At 44.3% G+C, this 25,427-nt stretch overlaps 1 protein-coding gene across 8 annotated transcripts in view; it reads right to left on the reverse strand.

Moving 5' to 3' along the window:
* The window catches only part of MMP20 (matrix metallopeptidase 20), a 109,161-nt gene that overhangs the window by 41,313 nt on the left and 42,421 nt on the right, over positions 1 to 25,427 (reverse strand). The window contains exons 1-2 of one of the 8 annotated variants that reach the window (XM_056561559.1): positions 21,638 to 22,413; positions 21,479 to 21,551 (exon numbers count right to left, since the gene is read on the reverse strand). The exons of 5 other annotated variants lie outside the window; for them this stretch is intronic. In XM_056561559.1, the coding sequence (XP_056417534.1) occupies positions 21,479 to 21,551; positions 21,638 to 21,762 (198 nt within the window). In that variant the 5' untranslated portion in view covers positions 21,763 to 22,413. Of the gene's footprint in view, positions 1 to 7,439; positions 7,515 to 21,478; positions 21,552 to 21,637; positions 22,414 to 25,427 lie in introns of those variants that run through there. 2 more of the 8 variants (XM_056561571.1, XM_056561564.1) reach the window with 2 other exon arrangements.

The raw sequence follows: 25,427 nt of genomic DNA on the forward strand, positions 1-25,427 counted from the left end.
ACACTCCCTGAAGTAGGCGAAGAGAAGGGAGAGGTGGACTGGAGCAGGGAGCCGGCTCGGGGCTCCAGGAAACATCAGAGCCAGGGGATGCAGTTTCTGCGCTTTCCCCTGGCTCTGATTGCAGAGAGGAGCCGGCCTGAAACTGCAGGAGGAGCGGGGATGAGGAGTCTCATCCTGCTCTCCCCTGACAGAGCCGAGCCGTGGGCTCTGTAATTCATTCATGGGTGGGGGGAGGGGCCCTACCGGTATAGCGGAATGGGGCAAAATTCATACCGTCGGAGAAAAAAAAACGGTATCCGGTATGAACTGGTATACCGCCCAGCCCTAATATCAACTGGCTCCAGAAAGTTAAACAGATTTGTAAATTACTTCTATTAAAAAATCTTAATCCTATCAGTACTTATGAGCTTCTGAAGTTAAGGTTGTTCTTTTCTGACACCTGTCTCGGGAAACGCCCAGTTTGGAAGAGGTTTGCTATGGGTATTTGCTTCTAAACTGGGCGTTTCCCGAGACAGGTGTCATCAGAGAGCACTTAGACAGAAAAGAACAACCTTAAAGGGTACCTCTCATCAAATAAACTTTTGATATATTTTAGATTAATGAATGTTGAATAACTTTCCAATAGCATTTTAATGAAAAATATGCTTCTTTCTATAGTATTTTTCCCGATCAGTCCTGTCAGCAAGCATTTCAGACTCATGCTGGAGTCCTAAACACTCAGAGCTGCCAGCCTGCTTTGTTCACAGCCAAACAGGCTGTGAACAAAGCAGGCTGGCAGCTCTGAATGTTCTCCTTTGTGAACAAAGCAGACTGGCAGCTCGTAGTGTTTAGGACTCCAGCATGAGTCTGAAATGCTTGCTGCCAGGACTGGTAGAGAGACCCCTAGTGGTTATTTCTTCAAAGTGGAAAATTAAATAGAAAGAAGCACATTTTTTTAATAACATGCAATTGTGAAGTTATTCTGTATACATTAATCTAGAATATATCAAAAGTTTTTTTGATGAGAGGCACCCTTTAACTTCAGAAGCTCATAAGTACTGAAAGGATTAAAAAAAAATTAATAGAAGTAATTTATAAATCTGTTTGACTTTCTGGAGCCAGTTGATATATATAAAAAAGTTTTTTTTTCCTGGATAACCCCTTTAAAATCGAGACATTAGCCAGTATATCCTTATATGAAGGACATACCAGAGCCTGCACACCAACGCCAAGGTTTCTCAAATGGCACGGGACATAACGCTAAACCTACCTGTGTGTGATAAGCAAAACAGGGGCCAGTGGGCAATTACGGCAGCATTTGGTCGACTCACAGCGTCCTCCCAGGTACCCTCCAGCGTGGCTACAAGCGCACACATACAATGGGAGGAGGGAGAGAGGCTACAAGCCCCACCTGAGTTGGCTGATATAGGTGCATGGCCTCACAGGTGCTACCCTAATGCTGCCTGGAAGCTGTACAAGGCGCATTACATATGGAGTTTATACACCTCCAAGTATAAAATTTAAACAACAACAAAGAACGTGGTCTCAAATGGCTGGAGGTGCTCAACCCCAAATGCGGTTGTGCATTTATACTGGGGGAGCAGATCGTGCCCTTGTAGTCCGTTGCTAAAGGTGATCCCCAGCATAAAAATGCATACAATGGAGGATGCCTGCAGCGGACTACAAGTGCCACAATAGAATCCTACATATATCATGCCAACCCTTTAAGGGCATGGAACTTTATTTTCTTCCAATCCTAATATAATATCTCTTTTTCAACATCTGGGGGGTTGCTCCAATTATGGAGGTATGGGTCTAGTCTTGCTACCTGCAACTATCACTAGAAGGAGCTTTATGGATTTATGGGGTTGCTCCGGAGGAAAACATTTTTTTCCAGCCAACTGGTTAAACAGATTTGTTAATTACTTCTATGTAAAAATCTTCCAGTACTTATCAGCTGCTGTATGCTAGGGAGGAAGTTGTGTAGTTCTTTTCAGTCTGACCACAGTGCTCTCTGCTGACACCTCTGTCCGTGTCAGGAACTGTCCAGAGCAGGAAAACATCCCAAAAGCAAGCCTCTGCTGCTCCAGACAGTTCCTGACATGGACAGAGGTGTCAGCAGAGAACACTACACAACTTCCTCTGGAGCATACAGCAACTGATAAGTACTGGAAGGATGAAGATTTTTATATAAAAGTAATTTACAAATCTGTATAACTTCCTGGCACCCTCAGGGGTACCACTTGAATATTGAGGTAAGCCTTTTATTCAATATGTACGAGATTATTAAAAGGGGGGGGGGGGGGGGGCACATATCTTGGTACTCACAACCAAGGCAGCAAAATGCCCCCAATATAGACCTTTCTATGTAAATTGCATTGTAAACGTAAACATTGAGGTGTTTTTTGGGTTAGTGATAGTCTTAAAATAGATTAGGATAGTTTAGAGTAGTTTAGTGGCTGTAATACCTTTGGTGATCTAATGTGATAAATCAGTATTGACGTACATTATACAGCATGGTTATAATGTAATATCTAATATACTAGGTGTGAGCATAACCTTAAACTGAGCACTGACAAGGAAAATGTTAACACACACTGTCAGCTTAGTCAAATATTTTATTTCCAGGAGGAATAACGGAGGAATTGCACAATGGAGAGTTCGAAGATTTTCCAGAATTGATTAATTCAAAACAGAAAAAAAATTATAATAATAACTTAAGTCATTATAAAACTGTCCACTAGGTGGCAGAATTGCAGCATTTATTTGCATTTTACCTATAATTAGCGTTTTTGGACAGTTACATGTTGAACTTGAAAATAAATGCTTAGTCCAGGGTTTCCCAACCAGGGTGCCTCCAGCCGTTGCAAAACTACAACTCCCAGCATGCCCAGACAGCCAAAGGCGCCCTGGTTGAGAAACACTGGGCTAAGCCAGTCGATAAAAATATGTATGTATAGGTAAAAGGCTATGTTCCCAAACAGTATTTTGGGCTGTTTTATTTAATGACAAAACAGCTGTTTTAGACTATATACAGTTTTTAAGCCTTATTTGTCAGCTAGTTTTTTTCTGTTCATACATAGTTTTTTCAGTTGTTTTTTTTCTTTTGGACAATTTAACTTCTGTTTATGGTTAAAAAAAAATGATCCAAAAATGATGTGTGAATGTATACCCAGGACTGTATCTATAACAAGGGGGCATCCCTCTAGGTCTAGAGAAAAGAAGGTTTCTACACCAGCACAGATAAGGGTTCTTTACTGTAAGAGCAGTGAGACTGTGGAATTCTCAGAGGAGGTGGTCATGGGGAACACAATATAAGAGATCAGGAGGGGCCTGGACACTTTTGTGGAGTAATAACATTGCAGGTTATGGATACTAGATCTATAGATATACAGATTTTAAATGTGGAATAGTACAATTGGTAGATTATCCTAAATTACACTAAATAATGATTCTCATTGTGAATGTGATCAGAGTTTAAATAAAACTGGTTGGTAAAACAAATTGGCATGATTAAGTTATTACAATACAGGTTAAACAAATAAAAGGCAAAAAAAAACAAAAAAAAAAAAACAAACACATATCAATACATACCGTATTTTTCGCCATATAAGACGCCCTTTTTCTTCCCCAAAACTGGGGGGGAAAAGTTGGTGCGTCTTATATGGCGAATATCTGCGGCCATCAATGTCCGGGACCCGCGGCTAATACAGGACATCACCAATCGCGGTGATGCCCTGTATTAACCCTTCAGACGCGGCGATCAAAGCTGACCGCTGCGTCTGAAGCGAAAATGACACTAACCTGGCTGCTCAGTCGGGCTGTTCGGGACCACCGCGGTGAAATCATGGCATCCCGAACAGCTTACAGGACACCTGGAGGGACCTTACCTGCCTCCTCGGTGTCTTCTCCGTGCTGGGATCCCCTGCGCTCTCCTTCGACTTCATCACGTCGTCGCGCACACCGTCATCCAATAGGAGCGACGTGATGATGGCGACGGAGAGCGTGGATCCCGGGGAAGAAGTCCGGAGCGTCGGGGATACCACAGGGACGCAGCGACAGCGATGGAGCGACATCCAGGGCAGCGGTGATGGGTACGGAGAGGCGGGGACACGTGAGTATTACCTGCTATACCAGTGGTCTTCAACTTGCGGACCTCCAGATGTTGCAAAACTACAACTCCCAGCATGCCCGGACAGCCAACGGCTGTCCGGCTGTCCCTAGTACGGCCCACACCATTATCCATACAGGTTCACCGGATCCACTTCACCTCTGCTGTAACACCCGTTTAGTGTTCTGACATTCAGTTAACCTGTTCATCCCCTGCATCTCCTGGTTTTGTCTGCTGTAAACTTATCCTCATATGGAGTCTTGTTCATATTATAATATCTGCCGTTAATCTTGTTCCTAGTTCTTGTACTGTATGTTAGTATTCTGTATACTGCCTTGTATATCTGTTTGTAACTTATTCCCGTTATGTTCCTGACTTGTTTCCTGACATATACAGTTTGTTTTGTTTGACTCTTATGCCCATGCACTTTAGCGCAGAAAGGGACTGGCGCCCAGTTGTCTTTCACCGCTAGGGTGTCTAGGCAAGTAGGCAGGAAGAGTGGTCTTAGGGACAGCATTAGGGCTCACTAATGACAGCACTCCAATACAATATACTTTCTCCTTGCAGCACAGGGTGATGATAAGTTTACACAGGTTGAGCTTCAGTGTATATGATGTGGGTAAAATCCCCATAGCAGCTTTCTAAGGAGATTTGGGATATGCACAGTCCAGTAGTTAAGTCTTCTATATGGACATATTCTGGGCAGAGATTCCATCTGTAGGGTACTGGCTGAATCGGTTTACACCTGTTTTAGGCTCAAGTCATTGACACCAACCATCATGGGTACATTACCTCCCAGATACCTGCACCACAGTGCACCCCTGGATCAATGACTTCCTTTACCGTGCAGACCCCACACTACAAGACAGAGACCACAGGACCGCTCCGAAATGCACTTTAGATTGTCTCCACACAACAAGATTCTTTCGGTAGAAGCTTGTAGTGTGAATGTTGCAGCAAAATTTTATTGAAAACAAGAGGAGGTGTGGTGTCGGGTGAGGGTAATGTGCAAATTAACCTTTTCGTGATGCCAGGGAACGGTTAGCCTACACACCATCTGAGGTTGAGCCAGCTTCTCCTGGGCCAGACACGGGGCAATAAGTACTCTGTCGCAATGTTACGGATAAACTGACTTTACTGGATGGTAGCATAGATGGTAAAATCCGTTACAGCTCAGATTGGTATACAGGGAGGTGCAGGGTAAACCTTGGAAGCTTATCGGCTTGCTGGGACTTGTAGTTGATTGTGCTGTATATGACTGACTTTCTGTATGGCAACCCACTCTTGACTTTAGTGACTTGAATGACTGACTTGTATGACTGACTTGACTGACTAGAATCCCCAGGACTTTAGAGTTACCACTAGGCTTGACGTTCACCTGACGCAGGGGATTTGCTTTAGAAGAGGCGTGGTTGCAGGATTAGACTTTAGGCCTTCTCTTCAGACTCTCTCCAAACTGTACCTCAGCTAACACTGAACTCCTACCACACTTTATAAGGGGCAGATTTGGAGGATTCCTATTGAGCTGACAAGTCACATGGTTCACCTCCTACACACTCCCCTAACAACAGGTTGCTTACAGGCTTAAAGCAACAGGTACACAGAAAATACCAATACATTAACCATAGCATAACATTAGTATTTATTGAGTCCTGAGTAATGTGGGCCCAAGACGGACACTGAAGGCAATATCTGCCACACACAGGATGGGCAGTATGCTATATTCTGTACTGGGTCACCACAGATCCTACTGCATTGGGATTTCCAAATGAAACTTTGCTCAAAAAACACATAGTGTGAATGGGCCCTTACTTATGGTTAGTTGCGTTACGATTCCCAATTGTAGGGCCAAAAGGTCATCGCACTGACTCTGACTAGAAACCAGAGTCAGTGCGATGTCCAGTGGTACCAAAAGAGCTGTTGTACAGCTTTGATCTCTTCTGGCTTAGGAATGATTCGCCCTCTTGGAGAAAAGCACGAATGTAGAAACATTTACCCCTTCATCGTCGACTGGAGACAGTTCTTAAGGAGACTCCACACGGTCCGAGCCCATACAATACAATTTGGAGGCATCAGACCACCCTTTTAGTAGATAAGGCTTGTGAACCAGAGACAACCACTATTTAATCAGAAATCCTTAAGGCTGGAATTACATATGTCTGGTGTCTGGCATACGTGAACTCTAATCTTGACGCAACTGATGCTACAACTGCATCAGTTGTCATCAGTTGTGTAGTATCCAGCGTCCATTGTTTTTGAGCGCCGGATGGGGGAACGCAGCAAAATGCATTCTCTTGTCCAGTGCCAGTCCAGCATGTCAAACCATCTGGTGTCCAAACTGAGACGCCGGATGAATGTGAACTGTCCCATTCAAATCAGTTCTAGCATCAGTTTCCCTCCGCCGCCTTTTTTCACAGGAAAAAATGCCAGACACCGGATATATCTCATCCTAGCCTAACAAGGTTCATGTGAATAGGTTTTCTAAACCAGACAACCGGATAATACTTCAAGTGCGAAGCCTATTGTCTAATCTTTTTGGCTTTCAGAATTTATGGCGTTTTGTGATTCACATAGGAAGTAGGTTTGGCTGCAGTTACTGATATGGCTCTTCGCTCTGTACACATTGTAAATAGGTGAATTATTATTTTCTTTTGTATACACAGCATGAGTAAACACAAACCTCTTCAGAGAAAACCCTTTCACTTATCGGATGTGATAAAGTCTACATATTATTACAGCATTTCCAGTCAGTATCACATCCAGACATTTAACCCCAGTTCACAAGCTAAGATAAGAGCAATAAAGGTCCATCGGCAGCTGAGAATACATTTCAGGCAGACACTATATCTGACCATTATATAATTTATTGGCAATATATGCTAGGTCTCATTTCCATGGCAGAGCCATGCGTGCCAAGGTTGGGCCAGGATGCAGAGTGTGGTGCCTCTATAGTGTACCATATTACAGAGACATCTTCACCTAAAAGCAATATTACAACCCATAGTAATATGAAAACCAATAAAGCACATGTGACTACTATCTCTGTGCAGGGTGTATAGATCAGTTTGTGACGTCAGGGAAACGTTAACCTAGACGTTTCAAGGATGAAGGTTTCTCCTGGGCCAAGCGCGGAGACAATGATGACACTGATGCAAGGTTACGGATAACTATCTATACTGAAGCAGGAATTGTTAAATCTGTCACAGTACAGACTTTGGTGCAGTGGGAAGTGCAGAGTGATCTAGGATAGCCTGTCGCCTTGCTGGGATTTGTAGTTGCTGTTGCTGCAGACTTGAGATCAAATAGCAGCCTGCACTTACTTGAAGATTTTAGACTGACTGACTTTCACCTGAGCGCGGGGCAGTCCAGAGACTGGCGTGGCTGCAGATTTGAGAGTTTTCTCCTCCATATGCCTCCTCTGACTTCTCCACACTCCTCTGAACTGAACATAAATCCTACAAAATAATGGCAGACTAAACAATTATATGCAAAATCATAAACTTTATTAACATATAAACATACAACATAAAACGTTAACCCCTTAAGGACCCAGCCCATTTTCACCTTAAGGACCAGAGCATTTTTTGCACATCTGTCATTTTAAGCATTAATAACTCTGGGGTTCTTATGAATTTGATTCTACTTTAACATAGGGGTAAATTTTCGGCGATGCTTGCATCATTTCTTGGTAAAAAATTTCATGAAAAATGTGAAAATTTAGCATTTTTCTAACTTTGAAGCTCTCTGCCTGTAAGGAAAATGGACATACCAAATAAATTACATTATTGATTCACATATAGAATTTGTCTACTTTATGTTGGCATCATTAAGTTGACATGTTTTTACTTTCGGAAGACATCAGAGGGCTTCAAAGTTCAGAAGCAATTTTCCAATTTTTAAAAAAGTTTCAAAATCGGAATTTTTCAGGGACCAGTTCAGGTTTGAAGTGGATTTGAGGAGCCTTCATATTAAAAATACCCCATAATTGACCCCATTATAAAAACTGCACCCCTCAAAGTATTCAAAATGACATTCAGAAAATTTATAAACCGTTTAGGTTTTTCACAGGAATAGCAGAAAGAGAAGGAGAAAATTCTAAATCTCCATTTTTTTACACTAACATGTTCATGTAGACCCAGTTTTTGGATTTTTACAAGGGTTAAAAAGACTAAAAGCCCCCCAAATTGTATAACCCAATTTCTCTCGAGTAAGGAAATGCCTCATATGTGGACGTAAAGTGCTCTGTGAGTGCACTAGAGGGCTCAGAAGGGAAGGATTGACAATGGCATTTTGGAGAGTGAAGTTTGCTGAAATGGTTTTTGGTGGGCATGTCGCATTTGGAAGCCCCTATGGTGCCATAACAGTAAAAAAAAACAAAAAAAAACACATGGCATACTATTTTGGAAACCACACCCCTCATGGCACGTAACAAGGGGCACAGTGAGCCTTAACACCCCACAGGTGTTTGACAACTTTTTGTTAAAGTCGGATGTGTAAATGAAAAACAATGTTTCACTAAAATGCAGTTTTTTCCCCAAATTTACCATTTTTACAAGAGGTAAAAGGAGAAAATGCCCCCCCAAAATTTGTAACCCCATTTCTTCTGAGTATGGAAATACCCCATGTGTGGAGGTAAAGTGCTCTGCGGGCGCACTACAATGCTCAGAAAAGTCACATTTGGCTTTTTGAAAGCAAATTTTGCTGAAATTGTTTTTGGGGGGCATGTCGCATTTAGGAAGCCCCTATAGAAAAAAAGCCCCACATGGCACACTATTTGGGAAACAACACCCCTCAAGGAATGTAACAAGGGGTACAGTGAGCCTTTACACCCTACAGGTGTTTGACAAATTTCCGCTAATTTCGGTTGTGAAAATGAAAAATTAAATTTTTTTCACTAAAATGCTGGTGTTACCACAAATTTTTCATTTTCTCAAGGGGTAATAGGAGAAAAAGCCTCTCAAAATTTTTAACCCGATTTCTTCTGAGTATGAAAATACCCAATGTGTGGAAGTCAAGTGCTCTGCTGGCGCACTACAATGCTCAGAAGAGGAGGAGCGCCATTGGGCTTTTGGAGAGAGAATTTGTTTGGAATGGAAGTCGGGGGCCATGTGCGTTTACAAAGCCCCTCCATGCTACCAGAACAATGGACCCCCACATGTGACCCTATTTCGGAAACTACACCCCTCACGGAATGTAGTAAGGGGTGCATTGAACATTTATACCCCATTGGCGTTTGACAGATCTTTGGAACAGTGGGCTTTGCAAATGAATAATTACATTTTTAATTTTCATGGACCACTGTTCAAAAAAATCTGTCAGACACCAGTGGGGTGTAAATTCTCACTGCACCCCTTGTTACTTTCCATGAGTGGTGTAGTTTCCAAAATGGGGTCACATGTGGGGGGGGGGGGGTCCACTGTTCTGCCACCATGGGGGCTTTGTAAAAGCACATGGCCTTCAATTCCAGACACATTCTCTCACCAAAAGCCCATTGGCGCTCCTTCTCTTCTGAGCCCTGTAGTTCACCAGCAGAGCACTTTACGTCCACACATGGGGTATTTATATACTCAGATGAAATGGTGTTACAAATTATGGGGGGCTTTTTTCCTATTACCCCTTGTGAAAATGAAAAATTTGTGAATGTATCCTGTATATTCACATGGGGGGGAACCTCCAGCTGCTGAAAAACTACAACTCACAGCATGCCCTTTGGCTGTCCGTGCATGCTGGGGGTTATAGTTATGCAACAGCTGGAGGCACACTGGTTGCAAAACACTGAGAGTTTGTTTCTTAACTCAGTGTTTCGCAACCAGTGTGCAAAACTTCAACTCCCAGCATGTACGGTCTATCAGTGCATGCTGGGAGTGTAGTTTGCAACAGCTGGTGGCACACTGGTTGTGAAACACTGAGTTAGGTAACAAACTCTCAGTGTTTCGCAACCAGTGTGCCTTCAGCTGTTGCAAAAACTACAACTGTCAGCATGCAGTGACAGCCGAAAGGCATGCTGTGGCTTGTAGTTGTATGCAACAGCTGGAGGCATACTACTACAAATTCTTGCATGCCCTTTGGCTGTCCGTGCATGCTGGGGGTTGTAGTTATGCTTTAGGCACACGTTTAGTCACACGTTTTCATAGAAAAAAATGTGCATCCAGCTGTTAAATAACTACAACCCCCAGCATGCACAAACTACCAAAGGGCATGCTGGGAGTTGTAGTTGTGTCTTCTGCTGTTGCATAACAACAACTCCCAGTATGTCCATTTGTGCATGCTGGCAGTTGTTGCTAAGTAACAGGAGGAAGCCATCCTTACCTCCTGCTGCTGCGCTCTGTCCCTCCTTGCTGCCGCCATCTCCGCTCCGGGGGCCCTGATCCCACCGCCGATGCTGGAGGTCGGGGTCCACACATCAGGTGAGGACTCCTGGCACCCGCTCTTGTCATCTGGAATAGGGGCGGAGTGGGTGCCGTTAGGGACGCCTACACAGCAGGCGTCCAGATTCGTCAGCCGGTAACGGCCAACAAATCAGGACGATTGTGAGGTGGCACCAGTGCCACCTCACTCCTGCTGCTAAAGGGTGATAGGTGCCGTCTCGGACGGCACCTTTCACCCTTTTTTTCCGGGTCACCAGGGACCCAATTGACCGGGAATCGCCACAAATCGCCTATCTGAATTGATCGGCGATTTGTGGGGATCGCCGAAATGGGGGGTCTCAGGACACATTTTTCTTCTGTCATGACCACAGTGCTCTCTGCTGACCTCTGCTGTCCATTTTAGGAACAGTAAACAGTAGAATGATGGGCTTTACCAAAAAGCTCTATCTTGGTCTCATCTGTCCACAAGACGTTTTCCCAGAAGGATTTTGGCTTACTCAAGTTCATTATGGCAAAATGCAGTCTTGCTTTTTTATGTCTTTGTGTCAGCAGTGGGGTTCCCCTGGGTCTCCTTCCATAGCTTTTCATTTCATTTAAATGTCGACGGATAGTTCACGCCGACACTAATGCTGACACAGCTTGAATATCTTTGGAACTTGTTTGGGGCTGCTTATCCACCATCCGGACTATTCTGCGTTGACACCTTTCATCAATTTTTTCTTCCATCCCCGCCCAGGGAGATTAGCTACAGTGCCATGGGTCACAAACTTCTTGAGGATGTTGCGTACTTTGGACAAAGGCAAATCTAGATCTCTGGAGATGGACTTGTGACCTTGAAATTGTTGATATTTTTCCACAGTTTTGGTTCTCAAGTCCTCAGACAGTTCTCTTCTCCTCTTTCTGTTGTTCATGCTTAGTGTGGCACACACAGACACACAATGCAAAGACTAAGTGAACTTCTCTCCTTTTTATCTGCTTTCAGGTGTGATTTTTATATTGCCCACACCTGTTACTTGCCCCAGGTGAGTTTAAAGGAGCATCACATGCTTGAAACAATCTCATTTTTCCACAATTTTGAAAGGGTGCCAATAATTTTGTCCTGCCCATTTTTGGAGTTTGGTGACATTACGTCCAATTTTATTTTTTCCCTCCCTTTTTTGGTTTAGTTCCAATAAACACAAAGGGAATAAACATGTGTATAGCAAAACATGTGTTACTGCAATCCTTTTCTGTGAGAAATACTTCATTTTCTTGAAAAATAGGAATAAGGTGGCGATCTCTTTTCATCCTCTTCCTGCTTAAAAGGCATCCCAGTTGGACAATTTTTAAGGGTCAGAAGAATTTATTCTGATGACACTTCTTTTTCCAAGCAGGCAACGGACTTAACAAAATGATCTGTGGAACGTGGATACAGTAAAAGGAGGATAAAAAAAAGGGGCCTGGATTGAACAAACCAGACAAGACTAGGAATAGCTGCAGCCCAAGATGAAGAATTTGAAGACCCTGAACAGGTGAGATTCATAACCCCTTTTAATGACAACTGGCAGGATGTGAGGGAGATTCTGACCAAATATTGGCCTATGTTACAGACTGCTGTCACTATCAAGAAATGTATATCTATGGCCCCCTCCATCACTTATAAGAGAGCTAAGAATCTTAATATCATCTTGGCACACAGTTATCATGAAGGGACAAATGTGTGGTAAAGGGTGTGATGCAGGGCAGATGGAATTACCCTAGGGGCAGATGGCATTAACCTCTTGTATTCATGACGCCAGGGTGTGGTTTATCCTCAATACCACCCGGAGGTATACCGCTGGATCCTGGGCTAGGCACGGGCCAATAATGACTCCAACGCCAAGTTACGGAACAACGGCAGCTTTACTGAGTTAGACAGGTGGAATAGTCTGTACAGCTTAGCCAGGCCCACTGAGGTGACCAGTAACTTCAGAGACCTGAGGGCTTGCAGGGACTTGCAGTGGACTGGGACAATTTTGATGTAGGTCAAGCTGACTGAAGACAGGTTGACTTTGACTGACTTGACTGAGACTGACTATACCCTGTTTGTTGCTTACCAGGCTCTGACTGGGACCTGGACTTGTAGACTTGTGGCTGAGTGGTTGACTTGAGGCCTCCTATGGACTCCAAACACACTCTCAGGACTTGACTGCACTGAACCACAGAAAAGACTTAACTGGAACTCAAGAGAGTGAGCTAGCTCCTCCCAGGGCTTATATGGGGGAGACTAGGAGGGGTCCCATAGGTCACCCTTAAGTCACATGGTCACTGATACCTCACTGGGTTACAATCACATGACAACTGTTCAATCACATGACAACTGGTCTTAAAGCTATAACACTTTACAGGTATAATACACTGGATAACATATATACAAATGAATATACAAGGGGAACAGATACAGGGGCCCAGGGGACACTGTAAGGAGGCTACCTGACAGGACAGCAAGGGTATGGGGTATAACTCCTGTACTGGGCCACCTCAAATGTGAGGAATATTTTGGGATCCAGGGGACCGAAATGGGTCTGCTATCTGTGTGGAGGGTGCTTGACATGCCCCTCGATTGAAAGTGCAACCTACTTCCGGTCTAGTGATGGAGAAAAAGAATTTAAGATTACCTAACACATTGCTTGCAATTCGGAAGGAGTTATATACTATGCGACATGTCCATGTAGTTAGATATATATGGGCCTTACATCCCAAAAGTTTAAAGTACGTGTCAGGGAACACATTCATGACGTGCACAAGAAGAGTCGGATCCAGCATGTTTGAAACCAATCCCAAGACACTTCAAGGAAAAACATAATTGTAATTCCAGTTTGTTAAAAATCAGGGGAATTCACAAGGTTTACATCGATAAGAGAGGTGGAGATTGGAGAAAGAAATTGGCCCAGCTGGAGGTCCACTGGATAATTGATAGTGTTTGTCTGAATATGCTGATCGGATGATTCGCAAGTGATATTTCTGTACTGCTTTCAATGGAATCGAACTCTTATATTGTATCAGAAAATGCAAAAACATAACAATATATTTTTTTTTTCACCATTATGAATTTTATGTTTCATAGATGTCTTTTCCATATAATATGTATAGTCACTATTTAGTAACATAGTTCATACGGTTGAAAAAAGACCAGAGTCCATCAAGTTCAACCTATAACCCTAATTAGTCCCTATTGAGTTGATCCAGAGGAAGGCAAAAAACCCTCATACTAGAGGTAAAAATTCCTTCCCGACTCCAAATATGTCATCAGAATAAATTCCTGGATCAACGTTCTGTCCCTATAAATCTAGTATCCATAAGCTGTAATGTTATTACTCTCCAAAAATGCATCCAGACCCCTTTTAAATTCTTTTACAGAGTTCCCCATGACCACCTCCTCAGGCAGAGAATTCCACAGTCTCACTGCTCTTACAGTAAAGAACCCCCATCTGTGCTGGTGTAGAAACCTTCTTTCCTCTAAACGTAGAGGATGCCCCCTTGTTATAGATACAGTCCTGGGTATAAATAGATCATGGGAGAGATCTCTGTACTGCCCCCTGATATATTTATACATAGTTATTAGGTCTCCCCTAAGTTTTCTTTTTTCTAAACTAAATAACCCTAATTCTGATAATCTTTCTGGGTACTGTAGTCCTCCGATTCCCCATATTATTCTGGTTGCCCGTCTTTGAACCCTCTCCAGCTCCACTATATCTTTCTTGTGTATTGGTGCCCAGTACTGTACACAGTATTCTATGTGCGGTCTGACCAGTACTGTGCACAGTATTCTATGTGTGGTCTGACCAGTACTGTACACAGTATTCTATGTGTGGTCTGAACAGTACTGTACACAGTATTCTATGTGTGGTCTGACCAGTACAGTACACAGTATTCTATGTGTGGTCTGACCAGTACTGTACACAGTATTCTATGTGAGGTCTGACTAGTGATCTGTACAGCGGTAGAATTATTTCCTTGTCATGGGCATCTATGCCCCTATTGATGCACCACCATGATTTTATTTGCCTTGGCAGCAGCTGCCCGACACTGGTCACTACAGCTAAATTTACTGTTAACTAAAGCTGCTAAGTCCTTTTCCAAGTCAGTCATCCCAAGTGTTCACCCATTTAATACATAATCCCAGCCCGGAATTTTCTTCCCCATGTGCATTACCTTACATTTATCATTGTTGAATCTCATCTGCCACTTCTCAGCCCAAACCTCCAACCTATCCAGATCCATTTGTAACAGTGCACTGTCCTCTATAGTGTTTACCGCTTTACAGGGTTTAGTATCATCTGCAAAGATTACTACTTTACTATTCAACCCCTCTACAAGGTCATTAATAAATATATTAAATAGAACAGGACCCAAGACGGACCCCTGTGGTACCCCACTTGTGTGTTTTAACGTTTTATATTGTATGTTTATATGTTAACCCTTTAAGGACCCAGGGCGTACTTGTACCTGAAATCATTCAGCAGGCACCCCATGCAAATCCCTCCCCATGTTGGACCGGCGATTAGTGGCGATTCCGGGTCAAGCAGGTCTCTGGTGACCCGGTGACCTAGAAAAAAAAAGGGTAATAGGTGGCTTCCAAGACGCCACCTATCACCCTTTACCAGCAGGAGTGAGGTGGCACGGGTGCCACCTCACGATCGTGTGATTGATCGGTCCGGACGCCTGATCAATCACCGAGCCTGCTGGTAGGTGATCCGGCGGCGATCGGGCAAGTCGGGGGTCCCTTACCTGTCCATCGGGGCAGGCAGGGTTCCCTGGCATCGACGTGGAGGGTCCCTGGAGTCGGTGGCGTTGGCGGAGGTCCCTGGGCGGCGGTGTCAGCAGTGTCCTCAGTGGTGGCGGCAGCATACAGAATGCACAGCCAAAGGGCATGCTGGGAGTTGTGGTTTTGCAACAGCTGGTGGCAAAACTACAACTTCCAGCATGCCCTTTGGCTGTTTGTGCATGCTGGGGCTTGTAGTTATGCAACAGCTGGAGGCCCTTTTTTTCTATGAAAAAGTGTGCCTCCAGTTGTTGCATTACTGCAACAACCAGCATGCACAAACAGCCAAAGGGCATGCTGGGCGATGTAGTAGTATGCCTCCAGCTGTAAAATTTGGGGAAAAGACTGCATTTTAGTTGAAACTTTAACAAAAAGTCGTCAAACACCTGTTGGGTGTTAAGGCTCACTGTTACGTGCCTTGAGGGGTGTAGTTTCCAAAATAGTATGCCATGTGGGGCTTCCTAAATGTGACATGCCCCCCAAATCCAATTTCAGAAAAACTCACTCTCTAAAATCCCATTGTCGTTCCTTCCCTTCTGAGCCCTCAAGTGCACCCACAGAGCACTTAACATCCATATATTAGGTATTTCCTTAGTCAAGAGAAATTGGGTTACAAATTTTAGGGTGATTTCTCTCCTTTTACCCCTTGTAAAAATTCAAAAACACAAGAACATGTGAGTGTAAAAAAATGAAGATTTTGAATTTTCTCCTTCCCTTTGCTGCTATTCCTGTGAAACACCTAAAGGGTTAACACACTTACTGAATGTCACTTTGAATACTTTGAGGGGTGCAGTTTTTATAATGGGGTCATTTATGGGGTATTTCTAATATGAAGGCCCTTCAAATCCACTTCAAACCTGAACTGGTCCCTGAAAAACTTAGATTATGAAAATGTTGTGAAAAATTGGAAAATTGCTGCTGAACTTTGAAGCCCTCTGATGTCTTCCAAAAGTACAAACATGTCAACTTTATGATGCAAATATAAAGTAGACATATTGTGTATGTGGATCAATGTATAATTTATTTTATTTATTTCAGAGTTTCAAAGTTTTAAAAAATTCAACATTTCCAAATTTTTCATCAAATTTTGGAACTTTTCACCAAGAAATGATGCAAGTATCGACAAAAATTTACCACTAACATAAAGTAGAATATTTCACGAAAAAAACTATCTTGGAATCAGAAGGAAAAGTAAAAGCATTCCAGAGTTATTAATGCTTAAAGTGACAGTGGTCAGAATTGCAAAAAATGCCCGGGTCCTTAAGGTGAAAATGGTCAGGGTCCTTAAGGGGTTAATAAAGATTATGATTTTGCCTACAATTGTTTAGTCTGCCATCATTTTGTAGGATTTATGTTCATTTGCATGGGCAGCATACCATAGTGGTGGTATTTTTAGTAGGATTTATATACTCCTCTGGACTGAACTACAGCTCCTCTCTGACTGGACTAAACACTAAACAGCTCCTCCCCCTCTACACTACATAAAGGCCAATGTTGGGGGGGGGGGGGGCTCCCATTACGGGGTCAGGGTCCCCTGGTTCACTTTGTAGCAATCCCATAAAACGACAGTTACATAATTTATCACAACACAGTGCAATACAACAAAATACAAGATGGACTAGTGGGTCCAGCACAGTAGCTGCAAGGATGCCCGAGGCAAACTTTAGCCCACAGGAAGGCATCCTGTGCTGGGACACCACACATCATGTTCTTTATCAGGTTCATACAGTATCTATATTCTGCCATATGAAACTGGAGGCATATAGAGGTAGAGTACGGTCCCGCAAACTTCAGTCAGTGACATTTTATGGTTCTTATGGTTCTGTACAATTCTGCACCCTTTAGAAAGTTGTATAAGGTCTCATAAATGGTCAATTGGCCAGTGTTACCCAACCAGGGTGCCTCCAGCTATTGCAAAGCTACTCCCAGCATACACAGGCTGGTCAGGCATGCTGGAAATTGTAGTTTTGCATCAGCTGGAGGCACCCTTGTTGGAAAACACTGCCATAGTCAAATCAGTCCTGTTCAAAAAATTGGAGTTAAAGGGGTACTCTGCTGCTCAGTGTTTGGAACAAACTGTTCCGAACGCTGGAGCCGGCGCCGGGAGCTATGATGTCATAGCCCCCCCCCCCCATGATGTCATACCCCGCCCCCTCAATACAAGTCTGTGGGAGGGGGTGTAACGACTGTCACGCCCCCTCCCATAGACTTGCATTGAGGGGTCGGGGCGTGATGTCATGAGGGGGCTATGACATCACAAGCTCCCGGCACCGGAGTGAGGTGAGATTTCCGAACCCATGCAAAAGTCGGACCGCTCCTCCCCTCAGCTCTCCGGAGTTTTTCGAAGCTAGAGCGTGGAGGAGCGAGGGCAGAGCCCAAGGTCGCACGTCTGCAGGAGATAATTAAGCCACGCCCCTTAGTTTGGAAATCTCCCCTCACACCACTCCCCGAGGATGGAGGACGTAGCCCTCCCCCTGCTCTGTCTCCAGAGGACCTAATCTATCACGGGAGGTTGCAAGTTTGCACGGGGAAAACACAGAGCAGGGGGAGCGGAGAGAGGACGTGCATGCACAGCTCCTCACCTCCCCCTGCTCTGTCTTGGGAGGACATAAGCACGGTGAGGTCGCAAGTTTGCACGGTCAAAATAAGCCACAGCAGGAAGTGTGTATTGCAGAGCTGCATCCTCCAGGAGGGGTGTGAGGTGAGATTACCGAACCTAAGGGGCGTGGCTTAATTATCTCCTGCAGACGTGCGACCTTGAGCTCTGCCCTCGCTCCTCCTCGCTCTAGCTTGGGAAAACTTCCGAGAGCTGAGGGGAGGAGTGGTCCGACTTTTGCATTGGTTCGGAAATCTCACCTCACACCGGCTCCAGCGTTCGGAACAGTTTGTACCAAACGCTGAGCAGCGGAGTACCCCTTTAAGCTGCATCCCCACACATCCCATGAGATATTTGCATTGTACTGAGCCAGATAAAAATAATTCAAATATTTTTTTCATTAAAATTACGCTCACTAATATACTTTCCATATTAAAGCCTCCCTGTTATCCCACTATCATTGCCAGTCCTGTTGCATTCCAAAGTTTGTTTAGATACAGAAAAGAAGCTTATCCAAAAATCCCTTTTCTATAGCAGCAGGTGACAAGTGATATGCTTAAAGGCTGTTTGCTCAGTTCAATAGTGAAGCCGGTCCCCTTCTCCATTATGACTGATGCAAAGATAGATCAGGGGATTGGCTTAGTTATTGGTCCGAACCACACAGCCAGCCCCCTTCTCCATTATGGCTAATGTAAAGATAGATCAATGGTTTGGCTAAGCTATTGGTCCAAACAACACAGCCAGCCCCCTTCTCCATTATGGCTAATGTAAAGATAGATCAGGGGATTGGCTTAGTTATTGGTCCGAACAACACAGCCAGCCCCCTTCTCCATTATGGCTAATGTAAAGATAGATAAAGCGTTTGGCTTAGTTATTGGTCCGTACCACACAGCCAGCCCCCTTCTCCATTATGGCTAATGTAAAGATAGATCAAGGGGATTGGCTTAGTTATTGGTCTGAACCACACAGCCAGCCCCCTTCTCCATTATGGCTAATGTAAAGATAGATCAAGGGTTTGGCTAGGGGGCCCACTGCCGGCTGCTCAGTAGGGGGGGGGGGGGGGCGCAACTGTTTTAAAGTGGCCGCAGCATTGGCTTCTTGTTAAAGATTAGCAGTCCGGCCGTTGCCACTTTAAAACAGTGACCAGCTCCGGGCCCCGTGCCCGCAGGGGGGCCCCGTCACATTCGGGACATCCCTGTGTCCCGAAAAATCTTTTCAGGACACAAGGATGCCCCGTTTACTTCATAGTGGCCCCGCATTAACTTTAAAAACGCTGGGGCCGTTGGGAGGAAGTGCACGCAGTGACGGCACTGACATCACGTGCGTGCGCCCATAGCAACAGTACAGCAGAGCGCAGCAGTGAGGAGGACGCGCGGGTATGGTAAGTGACCTGCGGTCATCTTCAGTGTTCCGACCGCTGCTCCCGGGATGGCCCATAGGCCATAGCAGTAGATCGTGACCGGGATGGCCCATAGGCCATAGCAGTAGATCGTGACCCAGGAGCGGTGGTCGGAATACTCAAGTGGGGCAGTAAACAGGCATACAGCCTCCAGCCATACATTGTATATGGCTGAAGGCTGTATGTCTGTAGGAGAACATACTACACCTAATGTGGGGGAACTATACTGCACCTAATGTGGGGGAACTATACTGCACCTAATGTGGGGGAGCTATACTCTTTACCTAATGTGGGGAACTATACTGCACCTAATGTGGGGGAACTATACTGCCCCTAATGTGGGGGACTATACTGCACCTTATGTGGGGGAACTATACTGCACCTAATGTGGGGGACTATACTGCACCTTATGTGGGGGAACTATACTGCACCTAATGTGGGGGAACTATACTGCACACCTAATGTGGGGGAGCTATACTCTTTACCTAATGTGGGGGGAACTATACTGCCCCTAATGTGGGGGACTATACTTCACCTAATGTGGGGGAACTATACTGCACCTAATGTGGGGGAACTATACTGCACACCTAATGTGGGGGAGCTATACTCTTTACCTAATGTGGGGGGAACTATACAAAAATATAAAATTGTACTATTTTGATCCCTATAACTCTTATTTTTCTGTATATAGGGATGTGAGGGTCATTTTTTGCGCTGTGATTTGTAGCTTTTATCGGTACCATTTTTGTTTTGATGGGACTTTTCAATAGCTTTTTAGATATTTTTTTCATAGTATTTGAAGTGACCAAAAATGTTCAAATCTAGTTAGTGCACTACTACAACTTTTGGGGCCCCACTTTTGATTTTGCCTAAGGCCATGCTAAGCCTAAAACCGGTCCTGATTATAAGGGAGTGTTGTGCCATTTTAGTTTTTGAATTTGTGGTGGACTATGATCAGGTCTTGGTCGCTGACACCACTTTATTGAAACATTTGGCAAAGTACTGGTGTATTCCTTCTGTGATATATATATATATATATATATGTATAGCCACGCAAAGTGATACGCCTGTGCTCGGTGGCCGTTTGCCGGCACAATGACACAATGCTGTGGGGCTGGTATACAGTAATTTCCAGGGCTGGTTTTCATCCCCAGTCCGGCCCTGTCCCAAGGATAGGGCATAAGTTTCAGATTGCAGGGGGGTCCGACCGCTGGGGGGCCCCGTGATCTCCTGTACTATATTTAGGATGGCTGTTCGCATACTGCCACCTATTTTAAGGAGGTGGATGCAAACAGATACCTCGACTTTAACAGTTGCCATCTTAAATAATGGAAGAAGAACATTCCATTCGGTCAAATGAAAAGAATCCGAAGGAATTGTTCTTCCACACAAAAATGCCAGCAACAACTAGATAACCTGGAGGATCGTTTTAAACAGAAAGGGTATCCCAAACCCCTTATACAAGGAGCACGCCAGAGAGTGGACGAATTAAAACAAAATGCTTGCTTGAAAAATAATAAACAGGGTAATGCAGAGGGGGTTATAATGATGAATTTGATTCTGTTTTTCTAACTAGGTATTACACTTCACACACCAATATTTTTTTATAATTTTTTTTTATTTTTTATAGTCCCCCAGTTATTCTTCTTTAGATGTTTTCCGTGTCCTGTGCAGTATCTCTCCCAGAAGTCCACTTGATGGCCCCCGTGGTGGTCTACACCCCGAAGTCATCAATTTTTACTCTAAGAGAGAGTGTGCAGCTGTTTCTGGAGACGGTCAACAATAACCTCTGCATGGTGGAATAATAGGTCACGATGTTTATCAGGATCAGTAGAAGCATCACCCACTCGATGATTATGATGGGGATTTCACGGATCTCGTCCCAGTCTTCATCATTATGGAATAATTCCTTTAATGTTTCATATCCAAAATAGAAAACTACACAGACAAAAGTCAGGCCACAGCAGGTGCATCTACTATGGTGGATGACTTTTTTTGCTCCTGGTAATTTATACATTTGGATGGACTGCCCAAGGTAGTATAAGGCTTCACATGTAATGGAAATTATCGTGCTGACAAAGTGTATCCTGGGGTATTCTTCGGGGGACAATACATGCATAACAGCTGTGGCAAAACAGGAGGCCCACACAATGGCCAGCAGGATCCTCTGGATCAGGACCTGATGACCCCTGAACTCTTCAGTATGCATAACCATATACTTATAAATAAGAAAGGTTAGTACCAAAGTGCCAATGGACGTCCCTATGAATCCAATTCTGAATAATATGCTTTCGGGAAAGAAATTTCCCACGTCACTGTGAAGGAAAAGAAACCAATGTTATTATGGATATTTCCTCACTCCCAACCCAAGAAATAAGAATCATGTGTTTGTTTATCTTACCTGATGCTCATCAGTGGCGAGGCTGCATGGCCGAGGACGACCGTCATGATGTAGCTGGTGGCAAGCCAGGCCGCACACCAAAACGCCAACAGGAGGGGGACGAACCCCAGTCCTTTTAGCTCCATTTCAGACAAGTAGAAGAAGAAGACGCTAATCTCACTATTCTCACTAATTTCACTGGAACAATTACAGACTGAAGGCTCGGGCGGCTGTCAGTGGAATATCAGGACTCCAGCTGTCTATGACATCACATGTGACATGTCAGAATGACTGCTTGTTTCTTTGAGCTGCCATGATTTAGTATCTTCTATAGACAGAACCTGATGTTTTTACTATGGACCTTACAGACCTCAGAACCCAAGTAATTAGTGCAGGGGCTCCATTTTGATCATCTCATATTTCACATTATTTGAGTTCCAGGGCTCAAATACATTTGCACCCTCTATAGCAGTGGTCTTCAAGCTGTGTACCCCCAACCGATGCAGAACCACAACTCCCAGCATGCCCAGACAGCAACTTCGCATAAGGAAATAGTCTAATTAAACTTGCTCCAAGGATAAGCCTCTAAGGGTCTTGTTCGATCTTAATGTTATACCTTTTTTCAATAACATCGATGATTGCAAAATGTATGAATATAGGAATAATTCCATATAAGATACAAAAAAAGTTAGCATCCTCTATCTGACATTTTGGACAGTTTGCATCTTGTCTGAGGCCCATACGCTTCAATCCCCATGGAGTATAATACATCCTATACAAAATCTCAGACTGTACCATTACATGGGCCTTATTATATGATGTAAAGTTCAAGTTTACAAAGGCTCTGCCCCATGAATCTGAACCTAACCCCCCCCCCCCCCCCCAAGTCCCTTTCCCATCTACCCTTGATAGCATCAACATTTCATACATTTTTGTCATGGGTTTAGGGACAGGGGGCCCTCTCATTAATTCAACAAGGGGATGTGAATGTACTCTCCTCAACTCTCCTTTTATTGGTTTATGATCTGTGTTACTTATTTGTAAAAAACAATGTTTCTGATTGTCTTCCCCCCACACACTTATGGGCTATCTCTTCAAACGACTTTATTTGACCTAAAGCGTATAATTGATTTACATAAATAAGCTCCTTTTCATCCAAAAGAGTGAATCTTTAATTTTAAGGAATTCTTTAAGTGCTTTATTCGACCATAATGAAGTAAAGTCAAAACTCCATGTGATTTAAAAAAAATTTGAAGTTCCTCCCATACTTTATTATATATATATGCATGGGTGTAGTGAGTATCCCAGCTTCCAAAATCTCAAAAATATCCTTATAACGACCCATTAGGGTATGTTCACACTACAGTGTGTGAACGGAATCTCCGCTCGCTGAATTCAGTGAGCGGAGATTCAGACTGGCAGCCGGCGGCGGCGGTAGGACCGGGCGGCACTGAGCTGTCACCATTGACAGCTATGCAGTGCTCGCGGACTTCCGTGCAAAGAATGAACATGTTCTTTCTTTGCGCGGAACAATTTCAGCGGCGGAATTGTCCGCCGCTGAAATTCCGCAGTGTGAACGGGTCTCGCGGAGACCCATTCACACTAATGTTAAGTTCACACCGCGGAATTCGGCTCGCGGAATTACGCCCGTGGAATTCCGCGGGAATTCCGTAGTGTGAACATACCCTTAGAGAGAAAAAATAGGACTACGTTTTCCCTCCTTCTCATAATAGTCTGCAATTTTAGTGCTAAAAAGTACCTAAAAAAAAAAAAAGTGCCCAACCCCCATCGTGCTCAGCTAACGTGCTTTCCTGCCCCAAAGTAGTGAATTTAATAAAGAAATAAGAGCTTGGAACCATTTTTCTAATATCCATACAGTATAGAAGCATAGAATGTGTCGGCAGATAAGAACCAATTGGCCCATCTAGTCTGCCCAATAATCTGAATCCTATCAATAGTCCCTGGCCCTATCTTATATGAAGGATAGCCTTATGCCTATCCCATGCATGTTTAAACTCCTTCACTGTATTTGCAGAGACTAGTGTTGCTCACGAATATTCGCAATTCGAATTTTAATTGCGAATATTGCGACTATAGCACTATATATTCGTAATTACGAATATTCGCTTATTTTGTTTGCACATATGTGAAAATTTGCGCGCATATGCGCAAATTTATGCACATATGCGCATATTTGCGAATATTGAGCCCTCCCTTCATTAATGGTATAGAGAACTGTGACTAGTGCATCAACTCTGTGATTTTTTTGTCCATTAAAACCAATAGGCTAATTGTGGTCTATAGGGATCTCACTGCATGTAAGATAAGCAGGACAGTCTCGGCAGTACAGTGGGATGGGAGACCGTCACTGGTTCGAGTCCCAGGGTGGACAGTGTTACAGTGTTGTGGTTAAACTTTACTTTCCTGGAAAAGCTGTTGAGTTGCCCATAGCAACCAATCAAATTGCTTCCTTCATTTTTCAGAGGCTTTTTCAAAAATGAAAGAAGTGATCTGATTGGTTGCTATGGGCAACTCAGCAGCTTTTCCCCATAGACCACAATGGGCCTACTGGTTTCAATGGGCAAAAAATCACAGAGTTAATGCACTAGACACAGTTCTCTATACCATTAACCTCTTCAGGACATAGGGCGTATGGATACGCCCTGCATTCCGAGTCCTTAAGGACCGAGGGCGTATCCATACGCCCGTGGGAATTCCGGTCCCCACCGCTAGCCGGTTGGGGACCGGAGTCGGATGCCTGCCGAAATCATTCAGCAGGCATCGCGGCATATCGCCCAGGGAGGTCATTATGTCCGCAGATCGCTGGACAATTCAGCCCAGCGATCTGCGGCGATTCCGGGTCAATCGGGTCTCCAGTGACCCGGTAACCCGGAATTACTGGCTGATCGGGGCCGTCTCTGACGGCCTAGAACAGCCATAGCCAGCAGGGGTGAGGTGGCACTGATTCGTCGGCCCCGGGAGCTGGGGACCCCGATCCCCGCGTCAATGTTGGGATCGGGGCTCCAGGAGCGGCGGCGGCGAGGGACTGACCTGTGTACCGGAGCAGCAGTAGGAGGTGAGTGACAGCCTCCTGCTGTTGCTTAGCAACAGCTCCCAGCATGCAAAAAGGGCATGCTGGGAGCTGTAGTTATGCAACAGCAGGAGGCAGACAACCACAACTCCCTGCATTCCCTTATGGACATGCTGGGACTTATAGTTTTGCAACAGCTGGAGGCACATTTTTTCTATGGAAAAGTGTACCTTCAGCTGTTGTATAACTACAACTCCCAGCTTGCACAAACAGCTAAAGTGCATGCTGGGAGTTGTAGTGGTGCATCTGCTGGTTGCATAACTACAACTCCCAGCATGCCCGTTGGCTGTCGGTGACTGCTGAGAGTTGTAGTTTTGCAACAGCTGAAGGCACAATGGTTGTGAAACTCAGAGTTTTTTTTTTTACCTAACTCAGTGTTTCACGACCAGTGTGCCTCCAGCTGTTGCAAACTACAACTCTCAGCAGTCACCGTGCACCATGCACCGTACATGCTGGGAGTTGTAGTTTTGCAACAGCTGGAGGCACACTGGTTGTGAAACACTGAGTTAGGTCACAAACTCAGTGATACATAACCAGTGTGCCTACAGCTGTTGCAAAACAAACTCTCAGCATGTACAGTCTGTCAGCGCATGCTGGGAGTTGTAGTTTTGCAACAGCTGGATGATCATCCCGAATGTGAACGTACAGGATACACTCAAATGGGTGAAGGTTTACAGTAAGTATCCGGCTGCAAGTTTGAGCTGCGGCAAATTTTCTGCC

This window comes from Hyla sarda, chromosome 2 (genome assembly GCF_029499605.1).
Source record: "Hyla sarda isolate aHylSar1 chromosome 2, aHylSar1.hap1, whole genome shotgun sequence".
NCBI lineage: Eukaryota > Metazoa > Chordata > Amphibia > Anura > Hylidae > Hyla > Hyla sarda.